Genomic DNA, 25,890 nt, shown 5'->3' with positions numbered 1-25,890 from the left:
ACGCAGGACGCATGCAGCGTCATGCGCCGGTAGGCGGAGCTACCGAAGGAGGCGTGGCAGGGGGCGGGGCTTAGCAGCGGCCGTGCGCAGGCCGTCGCTGCGCTCCAAAGCGCTAGTGTGAAACTAGCCTTACTCTGACACGCTGCAGTGTTTCAGAAACAAAAAAAAAAAGAAGAATTTGAGAAAATGTCAGCTGGGGGCTATGCATCTTGGCTCAATATTCAAAGTATGCTTTCTCTAAAACACCACAGTGCTTTAGAGTAAAAGATGCATGGCTACATTTGATATGAGAGGACATATGTGGATAGTGGAGAGCTTTGCTAACAACCTACCTGTAAATAGGTATTGTATATTTGGAATTTGAACCCATGAAGAAGATCTGGAAGAGGAGATACTTCGCACTCGTACTGTGTGGTTTAAATCCCAAATTTTTAGCACACAGGTAAAGTCACACTGGGTTACGGAGATATTTTTACATGCAGGGACGTGGGTCCACCTTAAAAATGAAACAAGTAAATGTTTAGTCAGATTTATTCAAAAAATTAAAGTGGATAATTAATATGGTTATAGATAAAAGATTCAGCCATGACACCAAAGATGAGATGCACAGTGCAGCTCTATTTTCTATAAAACACTTGTAATTCAGGGTGACAGGAGCTGCTCCTCACTGATCCCTCCCCCATATGGGACAATACCTCACACAGCAGTGTGAAATTCCCACTGCCAGTAACAGTCAGTCTGAGAAAAGGGGGCATGGCCTGCTCTATGATAGTAGTCCTGCAGTGAAGGAGACATTATCAAGGGGATGACTGCTGCTGTATTATCCCAGATGGGAGGAGAAGCAGTTCCATATCATTATAATTTATGAATGCAGGGACAGTACATTTTTTATACCCTTTTAAATGGCTAATCCAGGTATGTGGGGTCACTGAACCTTGCTTCAAAAGAGTATCATTATTGACAACACATCTCCTGGCAGAACAATGTGCTTATGATAATGATTTATGTGCCAGTTTGAAAAATGCAATCACACCACTTGGCATGTATGGATCAAGAGACTTGGATATTCTAGCTAATTTTCATAGCACAAAGTTATAAGAAAGTTTAAAGTTTTTGGCACTTTGGGCATGATCATTAAATTTTCAGAAGAACATTGATTCATTGGTGGAAAAATAACCTTCGACTGCCACAAACATTAAATCTCACCTTGTGACATGAAGTGCAAAATGTCCAACACCATACCACATAGGATGATGTCACATACTGCATGAGCCATATGGCCTTTTCCTTTATATTTCTAGTTTAATAGCATGGCAGCTGCCCCTCATAATCTTGGGTGGTTTCCCCTTTAAGGCTGTGTTCACACGTAGCTTTTTTCTGCATTTTCGCTGCGTTTTTAAATGCGTGATTATTTTGCGAAAACGCAAAAAAAAGCATCCCATGCAATCCTGTGCTAATGCTGCGGATTTTTCCGCAGCGGAATCACATTGCGGAAAAGTACGCAGTATGCTGATTAATTTTGCGGAATCGCGGCGATTTCGCCCACATAGGAATGCATTGTTCTGCTTACTTTCCGCATGTGGCTGTGCCCACCATGCGAAAAGTAAGAAGAACATTTGCGGATGGTACCCACGGTCTGGTGGAGAGGAGATTCTCCTCCAGGCTCTGGGTACCATATCCCTGTAAAAAATAGAATTAAAATAAAAAAATCGTCATATTCTCACCTTCCAACGTCCCTCGCAGAGTCAGCAGGCCTCAGTGATGCTCCCGCCAAGTCCTGTTCCCAGTGTTGCATTGCGGCAATGACCTTTGATGACGTCGCGGTCTCGCGAGACCGTGAAGTCAAAGGTCATTGATGCAATGCATCACTGGGAACGGGACCTGCCGGGAGCATCGCGATGATCAGAACGCTGCGCGGGACGTCGGAAGGTGAGAAAAAACACCATTTATTATTTTTTTTTTATTATTTTAAACTTTATATCTTTTTACTACTGATGCTGCATAGGAAGCCTCAATAGTAAAAAGTTGGTCATACTAGTCAAACACTGTTTGACGAGTGTGACCAACCTGTCAATCAGTTTTCCAAGCCATGCTACAGATCGCTTGGAAAACGCTAGCATTCTGCAAGCTAATTACGCTTGCAAATCGCTAGTTTTTCCACGGGAAATAGGTGGGAATTAAAATGCGGATTTCTCGCATATTTCCCGCAGAATGGAATTACGGAATTCCCGCAGCAATTCCGTAACGTGTGCACATAGCCTAAAATTCATACTGCTGAGTTAATGTATTATCTCATCACATGGTGGTGGGCTTTTTGCTTCAGTCTAAAGGACTAGTCTTCATGCCCTAACCTCCCTTGTACACTTTGGTTAGTACCCTTAATAAAGGGCTTAAAGTGCTGGGTACCTACATTCCAGCTGCTTTAAGGCTATGTGCCCACAATAGGAATAGCAGCAATTTGGACACAGCGCATTCTACATTACAAGCACAGTGGATGGGATTTATAGAAACCCCATGCTCACTGTGCTTATATTTAACGCTACAGTGTTGGTTTACGGTCCGCAGCATTTCTGTAGCAGAAACGCTAGTCTCCACTACCAATAGACTGTCGTTAGATGCGGTAAATCCACAAAGTAACAAACACGTGTTTATTAGAATGCAGCAAAAATACGCTGCATCCAAAATGCTACTATTCCTGATCGTGGGCACGCAGCCTTACTGTAGCTTTTTCCATGCATGTATTGGTTGATGGGAGAAGGCTATTTGCTGTGCATCAGTGAACCTCCAGCCTCTGAAGGAGGTGCTCCAGCTGCAATGAATTCTCATGGGGTGCTCTCCAAATTTATACCCTCGTGATGGTTGATTGGCGGCTTCATTCTCCCCCTGTACTTTCCCCTCCTTTAGTCATGGGTGATTAAGTCTCATGCTCCTTTGTAAGAGAGGAACAGCTACCGTAACTCCCCCACCCACATTGTCTTAGGCCGCCAAGCCACAGCGGCCACTTAATGTTGTGGCTAATTTCTGACTCATTTTATGATGGCCAAAAGCCAGGACATTCCAACACCAGCAAACACTATGGAGCTACAGAATGTGAATGTACCCTTTTTAATGAAGCTAACTTCTTTAGTATCTACAGACACTTAATTCTACAGTGTTTTCTGTACACACAAGGCTGGTTTTAGACAAAGTGGGGTCCTAAGTGCAAACAAACAGAAGGGGGCTGGAGAGGGCACAGCCTAAAGGAAGCCCCCCATGACTGCAATGGGCGGGTAAGTTTTGAACTTGTTATGGCCGGGTAATAGTGATTGGCTGGGATGGGCCAGGGGAGGAGTTTGGGGTGGGGGGGGCAGTCTGGTCAGTGGAAAAGTGCGGGAAAAGCCACACTTCACCAACGTAACTGAAGGAGAGAAGACCCTACCTTACAGACGGCAAGCAGATGGAGACTGTGGAGCAGCCGATGGCCAGACTTCAGGAGGCAGCCCGGTCCAGGAGGGGAGGATGGCTTCAAACCCAGCTGTCCTCCCTCCTCAGAGCAACGGACCTTCCAGGGACCAGCCGGCGAGGAAGAAGGAACAGGCCCCCCGAAAGGCTGTCACCGGAGGTGACGCGGCGCAGCAGGCGACGGCTGCGGAGCCCCTCCAGGGACCCTGCGGGCGGCGCAGGCACGGTGGTCGCTTCCCCTCCTAGTGCCCGTCCCGGCAGGAATCCGCTCAGCCGGCCTGTGGGCGCTTACAGCCGGAGAACGGAGTCCGCGCAGGAGGCAAGACCAGACGTGACGTCGCGGGCGGGAGACGAATCATCGCGGGGCCCAGCAGCGTCCAGCCGGCCCCAGGGAGACGGAGCAGGCCGCGGCAGGTCTGCTTCCACACGGCGGGGACGGCAGCGGGCGGCGACAGGAAGGACGGCGGCTGTTGGAGAGGCGGCAGGTACCCCCAGTGATGAGGACCGCTCCGGGGTGCCTGGCAGTCGGGGCGCCAGACGGAGTGGCGCGACGGGCGGGCAGGGGCAGCGAGAGGACGCCCTGCCTGGCCCCAACACGGCAGGGAGAGCAGAGGGAGCAGCGGGCGGGAGGGGGCAGCGGGAGGACACCCCACCTGGCCCCAGCACAGCGCGGACAGCGGAGAGAGCGGCGGGCGGGAGGAGGCAGTTGGAGACCGCCCGGCCTGGCCCCAACACAGGAAGGAGGGTAGAGAGAGCGATGGGCACCCCCGACCGGATGTCCGGCAGTCGGCTGGAGTGTTATACGGACCGGTCAGGCTGGTCCGGGTCTAGAGACCGTCGCAGGTCCCGTTCAGGCGGGAGTTCAAGGGAGCGTCAGGATTCACATGCTCGTGTCCCCCCTGGTGACGAGGAGGCCAGGGGCGCGGGCCTTGAGCAGCCGAGCGTGCTTCAGGATCACGGAAGGCGTCAGGATTCTGGATATCCGGCTGGCGGGGACACAGCACCCGCGCAGCTTGGTGAGTATGGCTCTATGTCTTGTTTGTTGCCCGCAGGGGCTGTATTACAAGAGATTGGAGATAGGATGGGAGATGTTAGGGAGCAGGGGGGGCGTAGGGGTCCTACCGGGGCTGAGGTGCCCGGACTGAGGGATATTTTAGATACTATGTCAAAAATATTGAGGAGAATGGAGGGGGGGGTAATTGGGGAAGCAGCTCCATCCCCGGCGGGGGCATGGTTAGTGGGGCGTGGTTCCGTCACTCAGTCAGTAGGCGAGGCGGTTCGCTCTGTGGAAGGTGACGAGGGAGCATCGGCGGGGGTATCTGTCTCGGTGCAGACGGAAACGGATAAGGGGGATAAGATAAAACTGGACGATAGGGCAAAGGGGGAAGTTTATGTGTGTTTTGAGGGGCCTCTGGGTGCCCATTTGAAAAAAGAGGTGAAAGAAAAGATTTGGCGTGACGAGTATGTTGAGATATTTTCCCTGCTTCCGTTAGAAAAATTTAATCTGGATAAGGGGAAGAAGGATGATAGTAAGAAAGAAGAGGAGGTGGCGTCTGATTCCACAGACTTTTGTGAACTGGATGCAGGCATTCGCTATTTTGGCGAGTGTCATAGGTGAAAAGTCTCCGGATAATTGTTCTGGCTTGTTCTGTTATTTGGATGCTATTGGGGAGGCGCATCGTATATACGGGGGGCAGGCGTGGCTGCGATATGACGAGCAGTTTAGACAGAGGAAGGCGGTAAGGCCAGAGATAAAGTGGGACCAGAAAGATATCGGGCTGTGGTTGAAGGTGATGGCTCCAGTGAGGTATGGGCATTCCTTTCACGGGAGCGGGGGCGGTAGTAGTCAGCAAGCAGGTCATGGAAGCGGTGGTCAGGCAACCCAGGGAGGAAGAGAAAAGTCAGGGACGTGCTGGCAATTTAATGATGGGCAGTGCAAGTACGGGAACAACTGCAAGTTCAGGCATGCGTGCTCCCACTGTAACGGTGGCTCCCACGGGGCTTCAAAATGTTTTAAGAAGGGGAAGGGTAAGCCAAACGTGGGTGCCGGTCAAGGGGGAGAGCCCGGTGAGAGTTCAAAAGATGGCCCCCTTTCTAAATAGGTACTGTGAGAATCATGTGGGAATAGTGGATGAGGGCAGGTATATCTCGCCCAGATTCCTTTCCTATGTGGCCTAGTCTGGTCAGTATCACACCTGCTTGCTAATGAATAATGGGAGGTGGATATAAAAGGATGCCAGGTGGTTGTGTGAGTGTCTCAGCCTGGGAACACAGAGAGCCTGTCTGTGTGAGAGACACACGTGAGTGGAAGCAGTGCCCACTGCAACTGTGGTTTGGCTGGACGGGAGAAGCCCGCCAGTTGGTAGTTAGGTTGTCCATTGTTTAGTTAGTGCCGGACAGGCAAGGATTTGTTTTATGTTTTATTTCCTTTTTGCATTGCTTTCACCGTTAATAAACCTGACTCAGGGTCAGTTACACCCGAATCCCAGCTCTGCGCCTGAGTTTCATGCTGAACGCACGTGACCTTTGACCCCAGCAAAGGCGATCCCGGAGTGTTTTATCACAGTACCCATCTAGGGCAGAGGCTAGTGTTCTTTGGCATGGTTTTGTTGAGGGTTTCAGGATTCCGGCTCCCGGCCATGTGGTTCCGCTTTCGTTTAAAAATTTGCGGTCGGCAGCAATGCATGCGGAGGTGGTTGATGCAAAGTTAAATAAGGAAGTGGAATTGGGCAGGATGGCGGGACCGTTCCCCGCGGCTCCAGTGGCAGGTTTGGTTGTTTCCCCGTTGGGGGTAGTACCGAGGAAGGAGCCGAACAAGTTTCGTTTGATTCAACATTTGTCTTACCCGAAGGGCTTGTCAGTTAATGACGGTATTGATCGAGAGTTGTGCTCAGTGGAGTATACCTCCTTTGATACGGCGGTGCATTGGGTGCGACGTTATGGTTCAGGGGCTTTGTTGGCAAAGACGGACATCGAGTCCGCGTTTCGGTTATTGCCGGTTCATGCAGAAAGCATTCCGCTGTTGGGTTGTTTTTGGGACGGGAATTTCTACCTTGATGGGTTGTGCAATTTCGTGTTCGTTGTTCGAGATGTTTAGTACTTTTTTGGAGTGGGTGGTAAGGGATGTTGCGGGTGTGGAATCGATCATTCACTATCTGGATGACTTTCTTTTTATTGGTCCCCCGGATTCACCGTTGTGTAGGAATGCGTTGGCAGCCATGGTTTGGATGGCAGAGCATTTTGGGGTCCCGCTTGCATCAGAGAAGACGGAAGGACCTAAAACCGTTACAAGTTTTTTGGGCATAATCATCGATTCGGAAAGGATGGAGTGTCGTTTGCCAGAGGACAAGTTGTCATTGTTGAAACAGGAGGTTGATAGGATTGTGAAGTTGCGTAAAGTGACCCTGAAGGAGTTGCAATCAGTATTGGGGCATTTGAATTTTGCCTGTAGGATCATGCCTATGGGCCGCATTTTTTCTCGTCGCTTGGCAGGTGCGACGGCAGGAGTAAAGGCTCCGCACCATTTTGTTCGTTTGACTAAAGAGCATAGGGCGGACTTGTTGGTTTGGCAGCGTTTTTTGCGGAATTACAATGGTCGGTCACTGATGCAGGAGGAGGCATTGAGCAATTTTGAGATTTATACGGATGCAGCGGGTGGTTCTGGTTACGGCGCCTACTGCAAAGGAAAGTGGAGCGTGGGGCATTGGCCTCAGGCATGGAAGTTGCTGGGCCATACGAAAAACTTGGCATTGTTGGAACTGTTTCCTATTGTGGTGGCGGTTTTCGTGTGGGGTCCTATGTTTGCGAACCGGAAAGTGCGTTTTCATTGTGACAACGCCAGTGTAGTGGCGGTGATTAACAGCTTGTCGGCCTCTTCTCCCCCAGTGATCAGATTGGTTAGAGTTTTGGTTCTTCGCTGTTTGGAGTTGAATGCAGGGATTTCGGAAGTGCTTGTGCCCGGTGTTACGAACTCAATTGCAGACTCTTTGTCTCGTTTTCAGTGGGGGCGTTTGAGAGTTGGCACCAGGAGCGGATGCCGCGGGCGTGGAATGCCCTTCTCAGCTGTGGAAGGTGATTTTGGAAGAGCGGGAAGACTAATCCGGGAATCGTTATCGCATCAGACCTGGTCGGCCTACGAATCCTCGTGGCGAGTATGGCAGCGTTGGATGGCAGAATGGGATGGGGTTGATAGTGAGGAGGAAAGGATGTTAGCGGTATTGTTTTTGGTCGGGAAGGCGGCCGACAGCGGTTGGTCCGCCGCTAAGGTAAACAAATTTGTGTCGGGCTTGGCTTTCGGTTTCAAATTAAGGGGGATGACGGACGTGACAAAGAATTTTTTGGTAAGACAGGCGTTAAAAGGCTTTCGTAGGGGTAAGAAAGTATGTGATAAACGAAGGCCTATTTCGTTTAATACGTTGGAAAGCTTAGGCAGAGTCCTGGAGGGTATTTGTACTTCAGGATTCGAGTTGGTGCTGTTTAGGTTGGCTTTTTCTTTGGCCTTTTTTGGAGCAATGCGGATTGGTGAGGTGGTGTCATGCAGCAAGGTCTCACCTGGTGGGGTGCAGGCAGAAGATGTGGAATTTTGGTCAGGGGGCATCGTTTTTTGGATCCGGCGTTCAAAAACTGATCAACTGGGTAGGGGCAGAAGGGTAGTTTTGGGGCGCATTGGAGGGGCACTAATGTGCCCAAGTAGTTGTTTGGAATCATATTGGGATGTGTGGGCAGGTAGGACGGGGCCTCTTTTGTGCCATGCGGATGGCACCTATTTGTCTCGCTTCCAGTTCATTGCAGTCTTGAAGAGGGGATTGTTGGAGTTGGGCCTTCCCCAGGACAGGTACGGGTCCCATTCTTTTAGGATCGGGGCGGCAACTGAAGCGGACAGTCTTGGTCTGGGGGCGGAGGCAATCAAAGGAATTGGCGGGTGGCAGTCGGATCGCTATTTACTGTATGTTCGACGTTAATCGGGGTTGTGGCTTTGTCCAGTAATTTGTTTTTCCATAATCTGTTGTTTTTTCAGGTGGCGACCCCTTGCTTGCCTGGATATTTGGACATTCGTATGTGTATTGGGGTGCGCTGCGAGCTGATGCGAGGCCAGATGGTAGGCAATTGGGTTTTAGGAGGGGACAGGTTCTGGTTCGTTGGTTGGGTTTTCGTGGTATGGTGTGGAGCAGGGTGTTCCCGGAATTTGCCAAGTCCGTCCGCCTGGACCGAACCCCCGACGTTATCGTCATACATGCTGGCGGTAACGATTTAGGGGTCAGGCCGGTGAGGGACTTAATTAGGGACATACGTTCCGATTTTTTAAGATTGTGGGCATCTTTCCCGAAAGTGTTGACTGTATGGTCGGACGTGGTTCCGAGGAAAAAGTGGAGGCAGGCGAGGTCTTTAAAGGGGATTAACAGGGCAAGGGTCAAATTGAATCGGGCAGTGTCGGGATTTGTGTCTAGGAATGGGGGCATTAGTGTCAGGCACTTTGAGTTGGAGGCAGGTGTCGGTAATTTTTGGTTGGGTGATGGGGTTCATTTAAATTCTATCGGCATTGACCTGTGGGCATTGGCAATACAGGAGGGGATAGAGAGGGCCTTGGTGGTTTTGGGGCACTCACGAGCCTGAGGTGGTCAGGGCTGTTCGTGGTTGGCGGGGGGTGGGGTTCTTGGAGTTGACGGTGATTGGTCGGGGAAGGAGTTGGAAGTGATATTCCCGACAGTTTTAAAAATGGTATGGAGGATCTGGCTTTTTGGTTATGGGCTCTGGACGGGGTTTTTACCTCGGGAGCTCTGGTGGTGAGTCTCCCGGAACGGGAGTTACGGTGTCCTTGAGCTGGGATGGACGGCTGAGGGTAACATGGTGGTTGAGTTTTTGGTTTTGGGCCAAAAAGGTTTTATAGCCAGCAGGGCTGTGGAGTCGGAGTCGTGGAGTCGGAGTCGGAGCTCATTTTGGTGGAGTCGGAGTCGGAGTTGGAGTCGGTATAAAATGGACCGACTCCAACTCCTAAAATATATAATAAATTGGGTACAGTAATTCAATGCCGAATGTGCTGAATATTTTTTCATAGGAATTTGGGAAAGTTATGAAATGTCCTATAAATGGCTGTTCTATTCCTGATCTAAGGCTACATTCACACACAGCGTTTTTCCTGTGTTTTTTGAGGATACGTTTTTCAGCTGCAAAAGCTGATCATCTTTTTAAAAAACCGCATCACCTGAAAGGTTTTTGAGCTCATAGATAATGTTTTCAATAGCAAAAGCAGATTAGAAATCTGCTCTATCTATCCATTTATCCATATCTGTCTATCCATATCGTATCTGTACCAAAAAGAATGAAAACCGGGTAGTACACCAATATATATTCTGTTCTATCTAAATATCTCGAATATGGGATCATAAAAATGATTAAATGTCTGAGGTTCACATTGTACTACAATAAATTTTTCACTTAAATATAAGCAATATGTGTGGGAGTCGGAGTCGGTGTAAGGGAAATTGAGGAGTCGGAGTCGCAGGTTTGGCTTACCGACTCCACAGCATTAGCCAGATCTTTTTAGCTCCAAGAACCCTCCCCTCATATTATTTTCATTTAATATTTGGATGTTTATTGTTAATGTTTATTGTTTGTTAATAAAATCGGCCGCTGTGGCCAAAATTATCCAAAGAAAAAAATGGTAGTCTGTGTTATTTTAAGAGTAGGGGATACTAGGAGTCAGGGAGGTTTTGGGAGAAGAGAGAAAAACTGGAGTCGCCATATGCGGTCATGCACCATCACATGCAAACATTTTGGCTGTATTTACATCTGCTGAGTTCAGACAGTTCAATGAGCGCGATTGACAATATTGAAGTTGTTTGGCACTTTTTTACCATTTTTTTAACACAGGTTGACAAAGAATGATGGACACAGAACGATCAATAGTAGATCAATCTGTCTCCATACAGTATCATTTTATCAGCAGCAGATCTGCAGTTTACATCGGGCAACGTGCCGCTGAGAATAGTTTTTGTTCTGCCATAAATAATCCAACCACCCATTTAAATGAGCAGCATTTTGCTCCTTTGTTGAGCGATTGCCAACATGTTTACACCTATGAACTCTTGTCTGTGCAGTTGGAATTTATAAATGGATGACGCAAGCACCGCATGTAACACACACATGTATACACACAACTAGCATACACCGAGCACATACATACAGGCAAATGCCTGCACAGAGCACATACATATAGAAATATGTGTATACACAGAGAACCTTCATACAGACACATGTATACACAGAGTACATATATGCCAACACCTGCATGCAGAGAGCACATACATACAGACATACCACCAGCCCATCTCTTCAGTTCTTCCAACTCCTGCAGATTAAATGACCAATGGTGACATCATGGTCACATGATCATGTCATCACCAAAAGTCCTGAAGTCCCGCAGAGAACAAGACCAGTAGTAACATCACGGTCACACAATTGCGATGTCACCAAAGGTCCTAAAGCAGTCTCCACATCAGAATCTACACTGATAAAGCTATTATGTGTACAAGGCTGCACAGAAAAAACATTGCTTCAGTCACCCATTCAGAGACCCTGGAATCAGCAGTCACTGTGTTCCAAGTCTTCACCATGGCGCTTTCAATCATTTCACAAGAGCTCCTGCAGTTTGTCTAGTCTAAGCAGGTCATGAAAAGAGAAATAGTAAGAGGCAGGAGAGTAGCTGATCAATGAGAAGGTTATGCCATGGGGGTAGCTGGACCAGTACACTGGCATTTCTCCCAATACAACTCGTTTGCTACTTTATTAAATGGCAAATCTATTGCATTTCAGTCTGGTGAGGCAGGAAAGGTTTTTAATCGTGGTCCTTAAAGGGAATCTGTAACAATTTTTTGCCACCTAATATGAGAGCACCATAATTTAAAGACAGAGACCCCGATTCCAGAGATGGGTCACTTACTGGGCTGATTTCTGTAGTTTTTCTGTAGTCCCCCAAAGACGTTGGCCTTACAACTAGCAATCTGAGGATCTCTGTTCAAACCCCATGTTGATAGAGTTGCACCTTATAGTTGCAGTTGAACTTTGGAGAAATTTATGGAGGGACAGACAATTGTGTTTCTGGACAGCAAGCTTACGTTTGGCACACCGTACATGTCATCTTTCTTCCTCCTGCCTTCCACTGCTATTATTGCTACAGTACCCAGTGTTGAGACATTAAGAATGAAACATTTGGTTTCAGTACCAAACAAACTGAATATTCATAATGTGGTTGCAGACTTTTGCTTGTTTTTGTTGTCAGCATCGAGGACCTGTTGCCAAGGCAGCATTGAAGAGTTTGTGGTGTCACCTACACCTATGGAGGCGGATGAGGAACATCAGATGTGGACTTCAGTGAAAAAACAACATACGGTAAATTAGCTGTTGAAATGGTTGAAGCTGATGATGTTGCAACAATTAAAAAAACATCATCTCAAGCGATTTTGGTCTGTCTGCAGTAGTTGCTCGCTATAGATTACCAAAGATTAGCTTTTATTTAGAATTTGGGAAGGATATATTACAAAGAAGAAGTTTATTGCTTGCTGAGCAATAAGGGTTTGTAAGAAGAAATATACTATAAAATAATGCAGGTACACTTTTTTTTGTACCCAAATTATGATAAAGTCACTATGATGATTCCTTTTGTGAACCTGCCGTTATATGCTGCTTTTTGTTTAGTGCTTTTTGGGGGCCCAGAAAGTAGGTGAGCTCATCCCCACCCAAAAGTGACAAATTTTAATGTCATAGTCAAGCACTCATACCACTACTCTGGTCATTGACTACGGGACTACTAGAAAAGGGACAAAAATGCTGTACTTGAATATGCTGAATAACACTGAAAATCAAAATTTGACATTTTGCTCTCTGTCCTTCAAAACTATGTGGAAAATGCTCAGGACTAGAGTTGAGCAAAACAGGTCGGTCAGATTCAAAAAATCGCCGACTTTCGCCAAAGTCGGGTTTCGCCAATCGAAACCCAACCCTAGCGTGAGGTCGGCCATGAGGTCGCCGATCAGCGTGCCAAAGTCGCGTTTCAAATGATGCTTTCAGCGCCTTTTCTCACCCAATGATGGAGGACGTACACTGTGGGCAACGCGATGACGAAAACCGCTTTTAAAGCCAGAGCATCAGGAACAGGTTTTGGCGTACACTGCCGAAACAGCCACCAGCTCTATTGCCTCCTCTTCTGAACGGTCGAAACCTGCAAGCACGGAGTCGTCAGTGCAGGGTTCTGGTCAGGAAAAACACCTTTCTGCTGGTACATTGACCCACAGCACTACATTGCCCTCGCAGTCTATTGAGCCAGAATCTGACCCTGATGAAACCCAGGTGCCCCTTCCCGCATGCTATACCACCTTACACGGTGACACAGAGAAAGGTAAAGAGGAAGGTGCAGATGACTCACCAATGACTCACCAATGACCTACTAGCCGCCAAGGCCAAGCGACACTACTCTGTCCTCCTCCTCCTGGACCTGTCCTCTGCCTTTGACACAGAGGACCATTCCCTATTACTACAGACCCTCTCATCTCTTGGTATCACAGACTTGGCCCTATCTTGGATTACGTCATACGTAGCAGACCGGACATTCAGCGTCTTCCATTCGCACACCACCTCCTCACCGCGCCCCCTATCCGTCGGAGTCCCACAAGGTTCAGTCCTAGGGCCCCTGCTCTTCTCCGTTTACACCTTCGGCCTCGGACAGCTCATAGAATCTCATGGCTTTCAGTATCATCTCTATGCTGATGACACACAGATCTACATCTCTGGACCAGATATCACCTCCCTACTAAACAGAATCCCTCAACATCTGTCTGCTATTTCATCCTTCTTCTCCGCTAGATTTCTAAAACTTAATATGGACAAAACAGAATTAATCATCTTTCGCCCATCTCATGTGACCCCCCCAACAGACCTATCCATTAAAGTAAACGGCTGCCCCCACTCTCTCCAGTCCCACAAGCTCGCTGCCTCGGGGTTATCCTTGACACTGATCTCTCCTTCAAACCACATATCCAAGCCCTTTCCGCTTCCTGCCGACTTCAACTCAAAAATATTTCACGGATCCGTACATTCCTCAACCAAGAATCTGCAAAAACCCTAGTCCATGCCCTCATCATCTCCCGCCTTGACTACTGCAACCTCCTGCTGTGTGGCCTCCCCTCTAACACTCTCACACCCCTCCAATCTATTCTTAACTCTGCTGCCCGACTAATCCACCTGTCCTCCCGCTATTCCCCGGCCTCTCCCCTCTGTCAATCCCTGCACTGGCTCCCCATTACCCAAAGACTCCAGTTCAAATCCCTAACCGTGACATGCAAAGCTATCCACAACCTGAGTCCTCCGTACATCTGTGACCTAGTCTCCAAGTACTTACCTGCTCGAAACCTCCGATCCTCACAAGATCTCCTTCTGTACTCCCCTCTTATCTCCTCTTCCCACAATCGCATACAAGATTTCTCCCGCGCATCCCCTCTACTCTGGAAATCTCTACCACAACATATCAGAATCTCGCCTACCATGGAAACCTTCAAAAAGAACTTGAAGACCTACCTCTTCCGACAAGCCTACAACTTGCAGTAACCACTGATCCACCAAACCGCTGCACAACCAGCTCTACCCTCGCCTACTGTATCCTCACCCATCCCGTTGTAGATTGTGAGCCCTTGCGGGCAGGGTCCTCTCTCATCCTGTACCAGTCGTGACTTGTATTGTTTAAGATTACTGTACTTGTATGTATTATGTATACCCCTACTGTACTTGTATGTATTATGTATACCCCTCCTCACATGTAAAGCGCCATGGAATAAATGGCGCTATAATAATAAATAATAATAATGACTTTGAAGAGGAGGTGATGGATGACCCAGTTCTGGACCCAGATTTGCATCCATTGGGGGAAGAGGGTGGCGCTGGCAATAGTTCAGATAAGGAGAACGATCCGCAGCAGGCATTGACATCGCAGCAGCGGTTATCTAGCAGGCCCGTAGCTGTCCTAAAACATGGAACAAAAAAGAGATGCAGGACAGCTTGACCAGACGGTCAACTTAGCATAGCGTGCAAGGCCAGAAAATGTTTACCATAGTAGGAAGAGTGCAGTGTGGCACTTTTGTCCAAAATCCTACTGATGAGGCAAAAGTTACCTGTAAGAAGTGCGGAAGGACCTTTAGCCGAGGTAAACAACTCAGAAATTTGAATACCAGTTGCATGCCTAGACATTTAATCAACATGCACTTGCAAGCGTGGACGGACTACAAAACCTCAGGTAGCACATGTGCACCTGCTCCGACTGAAGGTAGCCAACAACGCTCCATCGCTACCCCCACTGTAAGACCACCGCCACCATTAAGCACACCACCAGCACTAAATGTGGAGGTGTTGTTGCAAGGCCAAAGCACTCAGGGAATCACAATGGTTTTGCAACACAACACTGAATCTAGGCCATCACAACCAATACCATCACCAACCCCCTCTCACTCCATCCGGTCCACCGCTACTTCCCCCATATGCAGTTCTCCAGCCCAGCTCACCCTACCAGACACTCTGAGTAGGACAAGAAAGTATTCTTCCTCTCATCCGCGTACATTGTGTTTGAACGCCTACATTGCCAAACTAATCTCATTAGAGATGGTGCCCTACCGTTTGGTTGAAAGCGAAGCTTTCCGTGAGCTCAGGGCCTACGCTGTCCCACGCTATGACCTACCCAGTCGTCACTTCTTTTCTCGAAAAGCACTAAAACAGTCAGTGAGTGGAAAGGTGCACCTCACAACGGATGCATGGACCAGTAGGCATGGCCAGGGCCGTTACGTGTCCATCACTGCGCACTGGGTTAATGTAGTGGATGCAGGCTCCACTGGGGACAGCGGCGGTGGAACAGTGCTGCCTAGCCCACGGTATAGGAAACAGTTGGCTGTAGGCTTTCGCTCCTCCTCGTCTATCAGCGAAAGCTCGTCCACAGAGCGCAGTCGCACGAGCACTACATCCGCAGCTGGCAGTGTTGCACACGAGGTGTCCCACTATCGAACAGCTAGTGGTAAGCATCACCAGGCTGTGTTAAAGATTATGTTTTTGGGCGACAACAGGCACACAGCGGAGGTACTGGCCGACTACTTGCAGCGACAAACAGTCATGGCTGGGCAGTCTTCATCTTGAGGCAGGCAAGGTAGTCAGTGATAATGGCCGTAATTTTGTGGCAGCCATAGCCCGTGCAAAAATTACACACATACCTTGCCTGGCTCACACCTTGAACCTGGTGGTGCAGTGCTTCCTTAATAATTATCCGAAGTTAACATCCCTGCTCCATAAGGTGCAAAGACTGTGCTCGCACATCCGTCACTCGGCCGTACACTCCAGTCGTATGCAGAAACTGCAGCGAAGGCTCCACCTCCCCAAGCACCGCCTAATCATAGACGTTGCAACAAGGTGGAACTCCACCCTGCACATGGTTGAGAGGCTGTGCGAACAGAGGCAGGCTGTAATGCATTTGTGGGAGGATACACGGGCAGGCAGTTTGAGGGAAGACATGGAATTGTCAGGTGTGCAGTGGTCAAAGCTGAAAGACCTCTGCAAAGTCCTTCAGTGTTTTGAGGAATGCACACGGCTGGTAAGCGCAGACGACGCCATCATAAGCATGAGCATCCCACTTATGCGTCTGCTCATGCAAAGTTTGACGCACATTAAGGATCAGGCGTCTGCAGTGGAGGAGGAGGAGGAGGGAAGCCTTGATGACAGTCAGCCATCGTCTGGTCAGGGAACTGTCCTGGACGAGGTGGAGGAAGAAGAGGAAGAGGAGGAGGAGGAAGAGGAGGAGGATGAGGGGGATGAGGGGGATGATTATTTTGGGCAGGAGGATGTTTCTCAGGCGGCAAGAGAAAATGTTGGCGTTCCAAGGTCAGGGACAGTGTTTGTGCGTGACTGTAGGGATGTGGATTTGCCAAAAACTGCTCCTCCACCCACCACGGGCAGTGCATCATTGACACCTGGAACATTGGCCCACATGTCAGATTATGCCTTGCGGATCCTAAAAAGGGACCCCCGCATTGCCAAAATGATGAGGGATGACGACTACTGGCTGGCCAGCATGCTCGATCTACGCTACAAAGGCAAATTACACAACATCATGCCACAGGAGAACCTAGAGATAATATTGGCAAAGAAACAAGCAACTCTGGTAAACCGTTTGTTTGAGGCTTTCCCAGCACTCAGCAGCGGTGCTGGTTCTCCCACAAGCCGTAGTGGGCAAAATGGAAGAGGTGTTTGTGGTGCACACAGCAGAAGTGGCGTTGGAGACAGGGGTTTAATGACCATGTTGTGGAATGATTTCTCAAGTACTGCTCACACGACTGCTAATACTGCATCGATTAAAAGTGACAGAAGGCAGCAGTTGTCAACTATGGTTACAAACTACTTTTCCTCCCATATCTATGTTCTCCCTCACAGGTCATTTCCCTTTGACTATTGGGCCTCTATACTGGACGCCTGGCCTGAATTGGCACAATATGCCTTACAGGAGCTCGCTTGCCCTGCTGCTAGTGTGTTATCTGAAAGAGTCTTTAGTGCTGCTGGATCAATCCTGACAGAAAAAAGGACCCGTCTGTCGACACAAAATGTAGATGATCTAACCTTCATTAAAATGAACCATGCATGGGTTTCAAAGGATTTTGTCCCACCTTCCCCTGATGACACATAGGTTACCAGAAAAGTGCCTGTTTTTTCCTCCTCTTCCTCGGACTTGCCCAATTACGCCCTTTGCAGCAGCTGAATGTCCAGCCAACACATCTACATTTGCCAATTTTTAAACCTCCCTAACTGGGCTGCCCACCCCTCCCCCAACGGCTGGGGTCAAGACCTGGCACACCCGGGCAAGTGCCGTTGCTCTGAACAGGTGGATGGGCCCACTGATGGCCGACGGCAATGGCACAAGGCCCCTCATAGTACAATACAGTGTCCCAGATGGTGGGAGGGCCCACTCGCCGTCAGACACACCAGCGTACTATGAGGGGCCCTGTGCCAGTACCGTCGACCATGATTGTGCCCCCCCTGCTAGGTCATGGCCACAGCACTTGCAAGTTGCAATACTTACCTCTCCCTGCTCCACCGCTGTGTAGTCTGTGTAGTTAAATCCTTCACAGGGACGGCCACTAGAAATTTGGTGTATTGATCGATGATGGTTAAGATGTAGCTATGGCCTGTCCTGCTGGCCTCTACCTTCAGATGATCAATGGCTACCATTTGAAATGGACGTCAACTTACAAGTGGATGCAGTGGTGGTTTATGATCACCTTTCACAGTTGTGATAGTCACAGACGTGTGACATTCCTGCCACCATTTTTCAATGTCTCCTCTCATGCCAATCCAATAGAATCGCCTACGGCCTGTGGCTTCTGTCTTTTGCACTCCAAAATGACCAGACACATCATGATAGGCAGTGAGGTCCATGGGTACATCTCTCCCTGTGATCACAATTTGATGGAGACGAGTAACGGTGATGTGATCCACGCTACTGCGCTAAAGCAATCCTTTCTTCACAAAGAACCTTTTCTGCTTTCTCCACAGACACAGTAATTGAGGGTCTGCATCGCCTCTGCAACATCTACCGGGAAGTTTTCCCGCGATGAATAATTTCAAAATTTCTGCTAACACTCGACTTTGCATCTATACTTGTATCCATGTAGTTTCCAGTAGCGGAGATTCTTGACTGGCTTACTGAGATTGAAATATATACGAAGATTTAAAAGTACCACAACACTGTATACTGGTGTACGCTATGAATACCTTTCCCTTTCTCTACTTTTGTAATTCTGGTGTAATACATAGTGAGCCTGTGAGTGTCTGTGTCTGACACCGGAAGTATAGACGGAAATTTAGCCCTAGACTGGACACACCTGGTATGTGCTGATACAGTACCTTGTTTCAAAAATTTGTATTAAGGTATCATCTGTAGGATAACCAACTGTGGGGGGGGGGACCCTCTTCTTGTCGCAGACAAACATGAGACGGAGACAGAGTTTGTATTGAACAGGTCCATTTTTAGTGCCCATCCTTCTGTCGACAACAGCAATTCACCACAGTCGTTTCACATTTCTCTGTACACAGGCCCCGGTACCTTCACTTCCTTTGTAACTATAATCGTGGCGTCCTCTGTGGCTCTTCCACTGTGGCTGGCCTAGGCCCAATCCACCACAGCACTTCACCAGTCTGAACACACCGTCCGTATGATATTCCCAGGCCGTCTTCGTCTGCGGCTACCGTCCTCTGGGCCACCCCCCTGTGACCGCCTCAACTGTCAGTCCTCTCTGGAGCCTTTCCACTGTCTCTATTTCCTCAGCAGAACTTCCTCTTTACTGTGCTCCCTTCGCTGACTGACTCTTCCAGAACCTTTCCTCAGCCTTTTATACTTCCAGTTCTGGTAACTCCGCCCACCATCACCTAACAGTTTCTCTGACCAATGGCAGTTATTCAGTCCCACTCCTACACTCTCCACTGCCCTCCAATAGTCAAGCTAAAACACTGCACCCTTTCTCCTTATCTTAGCAGTTTCACACGTACACTGGGCTACACCTCTGCTTCTCACTACAGGCTGGTTTGTCTGTCAGTTCACCTTCCCTACACCATCCATAGTGAGTGAGCGTGTGTGGGTTATGCCTTCTATATATACGGTGAATCGGAGAAACCAATTTTTACACTATACTCGATACAGCTTGTATCTTGTTATACAGTACCTTTGTTCGACATTTAGCATTACAGTCAAACCCATACTGTGTAAGCGTCTGAGAGTGACTACGGGACTATTTATATGGAGATTTCAATTGTACCCTAAAAAATATATACTTGCTATCCTGTTATCCAGGACCTTTTTTACAACATTTTTGACTATGGTCAAAACCAAACTGAGTGAGCGGTTGAGGGTGACTACGGAAATATATACCGATATTTTCAATTTGGCCAACACTGTATACAGAACGCTTCTGATACAGTAACCTTTTAAGCTATTTAGATTCTGGTGTAATCCATAATGAGCCTGTAAATGTCTGTCTGTTACTCCGGCAATATATTTGGAACTTTAAGATTACCCCAACACTGTATACAGCTGTACGCTTGTGTTACATAGCCCATTTACAGCTTTTCATATTCTTCTGTAATCCATACTGGGCCTGAGAGCGTTTGTGTCTGCCTCCTGAAATGTATACGGAGAATCAGAATGTTTACACTATACTATATATACCTTGTATCTGGTGATACTGTACCCTTTTTCAACTTGTTATTTTATTGGGTAATCCATACTGAGCCTGTGAGCGTCTGTGTATGCCTCATGAAATATATACGGAGATTTACTGTTATCCATAGACTGTATAGAGCTGTACACTTCTGATACAGTACCATATATCTGCTGGTATTTTGGGTCCATTTTCAAAAACATGAGGAAGTATGGTGGAAGAGGACGCGGATGTGGGCGTGGAGGGCCACCTGGTACTGATGTTGGTGGTGCATCTGCTGGTAGTGCCAAAAACACAATAGCAGCTAAGGCAGGAGGTGTTGAGCCAGCGTCATGGTGTAGCTCTGGAAGGCCTGTTAGGCTCCCTTTTCTTGGAGTAGGTAGACTGCTTTTGAAGCCGGAGTATCAGGAACTGTTTGTGGCTTACATTGCTGAGACAGCCTCCAGCTCTATCGCCTCCTCTTCTGACTTTGTAAAAAATGCAAGCACTGAGTCGTAACTGCAGGCTTCTGGTCAGGAGAAACCCCTTTCCTTGTGTCCTTCACCCACACCAAAAGTGAAGGATGTGGAAGCACACACCTCAGATTACTCCATGGAGCTCTTTTCACATACCATGCCTGGGTTAATTAAAAATAGGGCTCATCATGTACTGGAGCAATGTAAATGGGGCAGATCAGACACTGGAGCAGCATCTAAGGGGTCTATTATACACTGGAGCATTACAAATGGGGCTCATTATATATGGAGCATTATTAGGGCCCATGATACACTGGAGCATCATCCATGAGGCCCATCATGTACTGGAGCATTGTAAATGGGGCAGATCAGATACTGGGGCAGCATCTAAGGGGCACATTATACACTGGAGCATTACAAATGAGGCCCATTATATATGGAGCATTATGTGGAGCTCATCAGATACTGTATGGAACATTATATGTGACTAATTATTTGGTATGGAGAAATATATGGGGCTCATTATTCTGTATGGCACACAATGAGGTGGCCATAACACTGTATGGAGTAATATACTGTCCTTTTTGTGAGCTATTGTACAATTTAAAATAGATCAGTCATGTCATGTAAGCAGTGAAGTATGTGTCATTGTACTATGCCTATATTTCTGTGGCGTATCGGAGCATCATGAGTTGTGGTATGTGTTAAAGGGGCGCACTGACACTCTTTGGCCCAGGGCACACGAAAACCTGGAGCCAGCCAAACCCCCCCACAACTTTAGCCAAATAACACCCAGTTTTCAATGCGTAACTATTATTAGGAAGTAAATTAAGGTTGACAAGCTTCAGTTATAAGAATTGATGTTTTTGGCATTGAAATGGGCACTGTAGGTGTGTTTACTGTCTTCCACTCCCTGCCGACTTTGCTTCCCCATTGACTTGCATTGGGTTTTGTGTTTCAGTCGGCCTCCGACTTTTCCTTATAGTCGGCCGATTTTGTTCAACCCGACTTTTGCGAAAGTCGGGTTTCATGAAACCCGACTCGACCCGAAAAAAGGCAAAGTCGCTCATCTCTACTCAGGACGGTAATGCCATATCCTAGCAATATGAATTATTTTCATGTGATGGGAAAATCTTATGTCCTATAACGTGCCATGTCAGTGACCAGGAGATCAGCACTTTTCCCCTAAAGCCTAATGATGAAATTATGGCAAATCAACGTGTTTTAGTGATGCATGATTAAGTTATGTGTTGCGTTAAAGGGGTCCACTTCAGAGATTTAGGGTCTCCAAACTAATTACATTGCTAGGTAGGGTACAAAGAAGTGTAACAATACCTTCTTGAATGAAAATGGCTATTCCATTTCTGAAAAAAAAAAAAATCAAATTTGAGATGAAACTGTAAATGCACAGAGAGCAGGTCAATTTCTGGCTAATTCATCTCGCTCTGTCACCCCATGTTCTTCATGGATGTCTCTTCCCCACCATAAAGAAGAGATGTCAATCACTTAGTTTTGGAGCAAGGTGGGATATAATGGAAAGGATCGATCCACCAACCGGGAATCAGCTTGCCCACAGTACAATGCATCCACAATTACATAACGAGTAAAAGGAATCTTTCACTAGGTTTTTGCCATGTTTTCTCAGGGTCTCAGCCCCAATATCATATCTGCTCTGATTTCAGTGGTCAGTTGCTGGTCTGCATGATGTCACTTTGCTAGATCAGCAGAGAAAACAGTGATTATATCAGTTCTCCAAATGCGGCGCTCTGTATAACTCCGCCCACACCACCGATTGGCAGCTTTCTTTCAATACACAGAAAGCTGCCAATCAGTGGTGGGATGTGGTTGGACAATGAGGCACAAGACATCTAGTGCTGTAGTGGCAATATGGAATAAGGGTTTCAGACACTATAGAGTTCATCTTCCAAATGATGGAATATGACTGCAGCCAAGATGATATGTATAGAAATTATGCAAATAGATAAGTTCAAACTGTAATTAGCATTGTGATCCTACAGCTCCTGGTAGGTTTCCTTTAAGGACTTAATTCAGTTTGCATAGCATAAAAAGCCATATTTATCAAAGTGACATAAATAGGAAGCAGTAACTCACTACATTGCCATTTGTACAATTAATGAGAGATTAGAATTATGAGCATATAATATCAAGACATCACGTGAAACTGCTAATGGGACTATGGGGCACCTTCTCCTTTATGTCTGCCCTTGGTCACAAGATTTATGAACAGGTTAACATATGGCAAAGAGCTGGCCAGTGGCCACTAAATTAAGTGTATGGTATGAGTGTTCCACACTTGACAATTTATGATCCAACTCCATTTTAATACCAAATCAACACAACCGATATTTCGTATCAGATATTAGAATTTTACACATTTCGGAAAACATTTGCCTTTTTTAAACCTTTTCTTTTTTATTGATGGCCTTTAGTAAGCAGATTTTTTATGAAACTTTATGAAAAGTTGTACCTGTATGAATCATTGACATCGTCATCAGTGAAATGGGTGTACTCTACTTCGTAGGTTACAGTAGAAGGGTTTTCGGGAGCAGGAAGCCACGTGAGAAAGAGACTGAGGTTTCTGGATTCTACCGTCACGTTTGATGGTTCATAGAGTTGTCCTAAACCCACAGAAAATACAATATAATAGATTAAAAACACACACTTAGATACAGTAGTTTTCCTGACATGGTGATATAACCAGGGGCATTACTAGGCACTTACATCCGGGCCCAGACACCGGTTCATGAGTGCACTGCCCTGAATCTAGAGTTCACTTTTGTTTAATTGAATTATAATATCGAACACGTTTTTATATCTTTGTTACAGATGTTGCTGGGCAAAACAAGCAAATTAAAAAAAAAAAAAAAAAAAAATCTCTTCATTTGACTTAGGTGAAGAACACAGTAAGACATTTAGGTTCATATTAAAATAAATAAGTGGGCTCTTAAATTTAAAAAAAAAAAAAAAAAGTGGTCAGTATTTGCATTTCTGCTGCTTCCCTGAGTATTTCTACCACATAGTTCTAGAGAAGTGGGGTTTTCATGGTCTTTACTGATTTTTTGTGGCTCACGGGATTCTTCCAGCCATGCCTTTAGGTTACTATGCATTATTATCCCGTGAGCTATGACCACTTCAAAAGATCATAAAAAGAGCTCTAAATAAAAAAGGTCCATAACTCTAGAACTGTATGGTGTATTTTTTTTTTTTTTTTATTATTGAAAATGGAACACTCAGGCGAGCAGCAGAAATATAAAAAGAGCAAAAACTGGCCACTTTTGACCTCGTCACAGATCCTTTTTAAATAGTCATGCTCAATCGCAAACAGACAGGCAATATATCCTTCCCCATAGGTTATGCCCACATTGGTAAACATTGACCACAGCAGCTTCCATTGGAGGTTGCATCAGAGTGGCCTTAATTTTTTATCACAAAAGTCGCCATGCAATCATACAATTCTATACTTGCTGTCAAAACAGAAACCTTTAAAGAATTCAAAGGACCACATTATATGCAAAAAAGAAGGCAAAGAGGAGACTTAATAGCGATCCTCGAATTGTCTGAGGGGATGTCACAGTGTAGAGGGATCATCATTCTCATCTGTACATGGAAACACGAGAAGCAAAGGATTGAAACTGATTGGGAGGAGACAGATTAGAATAGAAAAAACTTTTTGACAGTGTGAGCAATGAGTGGAACAGGCTGACACGAGAGGTGACGAGTTCTCCTTCAATGGAAGTCTTCAAACAGAGGCTGGACAGAAATCTGTCTGAGATGGTTTAGTGAATCCTGCATTGACCAGGCGATTGAACACAATGACCCTGGAGGTACCTTCCAACTCTAACATTCTATGATATGTTCTTTGACACTGTAGATCCACTACATGATTGATCAGGCACAGCATGATAGCTTCCATAATAAAAGCACTGTACCCTTCAGAATAATGGACCAAATGTACAAGTATAGACGAATCTGTCTTGTTTTAGATTGCTTTTACACTGTCAGTTTAAGGCTACGTTCACACGTAGCGGAACTCTCGCAGAAGTTACCACAAAAATTCCGGATTCCATTCCGCGGGAAAATCGCATTCTAAATTCCCGCGTTTTTCCCGTGGAAAAACTAGTGATTTGCAAGCGTAATTCGTAATTAGCTTGCAGAATGCTAGCGTTTTCCAAGCGATCTGGAGCATCGCTTGGAGAACTGATTGACAGGTTGGTCACACTCGTCAAACAGTGTTTGACAAGTGTGACCATCTTTTTACTACTGATGCTGCCCATGCGGCATCAGTAGTAAAAGATAAAATGTAAAAAATAATTAAAAAAAAAAAAAAAAAAAATATTGTTATTCTCACCTTCCGGCATCCCGTGCAGCCTTCCCGCCTCTCTCCACGCTCCCGGTCCCAGTAATCCTTTGCGCGAATGACCGTGAGACGTCATGCTCTCGCGACATCATCACGAATGGCCGCGAGACGTCATCGCGGTCATTCTCGCAAAGGATTATTGGGACCGGGAGCGTGGAGAGAGGCGAGAAGGCTGCGCGGGACTCCGGAAGGTGAGAATAATAATATTTTTTATTTTAAATCTATTTTTTACAGGGATATGGTACCCAAAGCCCGGAGGACAGTCTCCTCTCCTCCGGACCGTGGGTACCATCCGCAAATGTTCTGCTAACTTTTCGCATGGTGGGCACAGCCACATGCGGGAAGTAAGCGGAACAATGCAATCCTATGGGTTGCGGGATCGCTGCGATTCCGCTAAATTAATGAGCATGGTGCGTTTTTTACCGCGAAGCGATTCCACCGCGGAAAAAAACGCAGCATTAGCACAGCATTGCGGAATCCCATAGGATTGCATTGGATGCTTATTTTTCGCGGCAAAATTGCGCGTTTAAAACCACCGCGAAAAAATCGCCACGTATGAACTCAGCCTTAGGCGATAGGCAGCATCAGTAGTAAAAAGTTGGTCACGCTTGTCAAACACTATGTTTGACGAGTGTGACCAACCTGTCAATCAGTTCTCCAATCGATGCTACAGATAGCTTGGAAAACGCTAGCATTCTGCAAGCTAATTACGCTTGCAAATCGCTAGTTTTTCTGCGGGAAAATCACTGGAATTTAAAATGCGATTTTCCCGCGGAATGGAATCCGGAATTCTCGCGGTAACTTCTGCGAGAGTTCCACTACATGTGAACGTAGCCTAATACTACTGCCCTGTTACTAATGTGCCCAAGTAAAAAACCAGAGGTGGAACTGTCCTCAAGTTCTTGGTGATCTAGACGTAAACCCTGCTGTTCGGGCTTCTATTAATTCCAAGGAAGACACGGCTGTTTAAAAACAGCTATAAAATGTGGTAAAACATTCAGTAACTAGAGGGAGATTAACCAGAGGGTTTACTCACGATCATTACGGAGCTATTTTTTACACTGCCGCATTCCAAGCACCAGAACTTTGTTTTTCCGTGGACAGATCGAGCTTGTTCTTTGCAGAACAAGTCTTTTTATTTTCTCAGGCAACCATTTTAGTTTACCGAGAAATTATTAGCTAACTTTGCAACTTTGCAACCACCCCCCCCCCCCCAAGAAAAAAAAAGGAGCTAATATAAGTTACATAGTCATTCAGTAGTAGGTAAGCAGTGAATAAAAATTCATAAGAATTATAGGGCAACATTGGGGCTTTGCAATTCATGGGCTTTTTTATTGTCTTTTTAAAAACAATGTTCTGTGTTGACATTTTTTTTGTAATAATT

At 46.7% G+C, this 25,890-nt stretch overlaps 1 protein-coding gene across 1 annotated transcript in view; it reads right to left on the bottom strand.

Annotated features, from left to right (window-relative positions):
- IFNLR1 (interferon lambda receptor 1) overlaps window positions 1-25,890 on the bottom strand; it is a 111,472-nt gene that overhangs the window by 35,729 nt on the left and 49,853 nt on the right. The window contains exons 2-3 of the mRNA XM_073572640.1: window positions 22,617-22,767; window positions 333-496 (exon numbers count right to left, since the gene is read on the bottom strand). Of these exons, the coding sequence (XP_073428741.1) occupies window positions 333-496; window positions 22,617-22,767 (315 nt within the window). The remainder of the gene's footprint in view (window positions 1-332; window positions 497-22,616; window positions 22,768-25,890) is intronic.

This window comes from Dendrobates tinctorius, unplaced genomic scaffold (assembly GCF_039654945.1).
Source record: "Dendrobates tinctorius isolate UK_male_01 unplaced genomic scaffold, ASM3965494v1 ptg000007l, whole genome shotgun sequence".
Taxonomy (NCBI): Eukaryota; Metazoa; Chordata; class Amphibia; order Anura; family Dendrobatidae; genus Dendrobates; species Dendrobates tinctorius.
The sequence above is the reverse complement of the archived record's forward strand: the minus strand, read 5'-3'. Positions and strand labels throughout refer to the sequence as shown.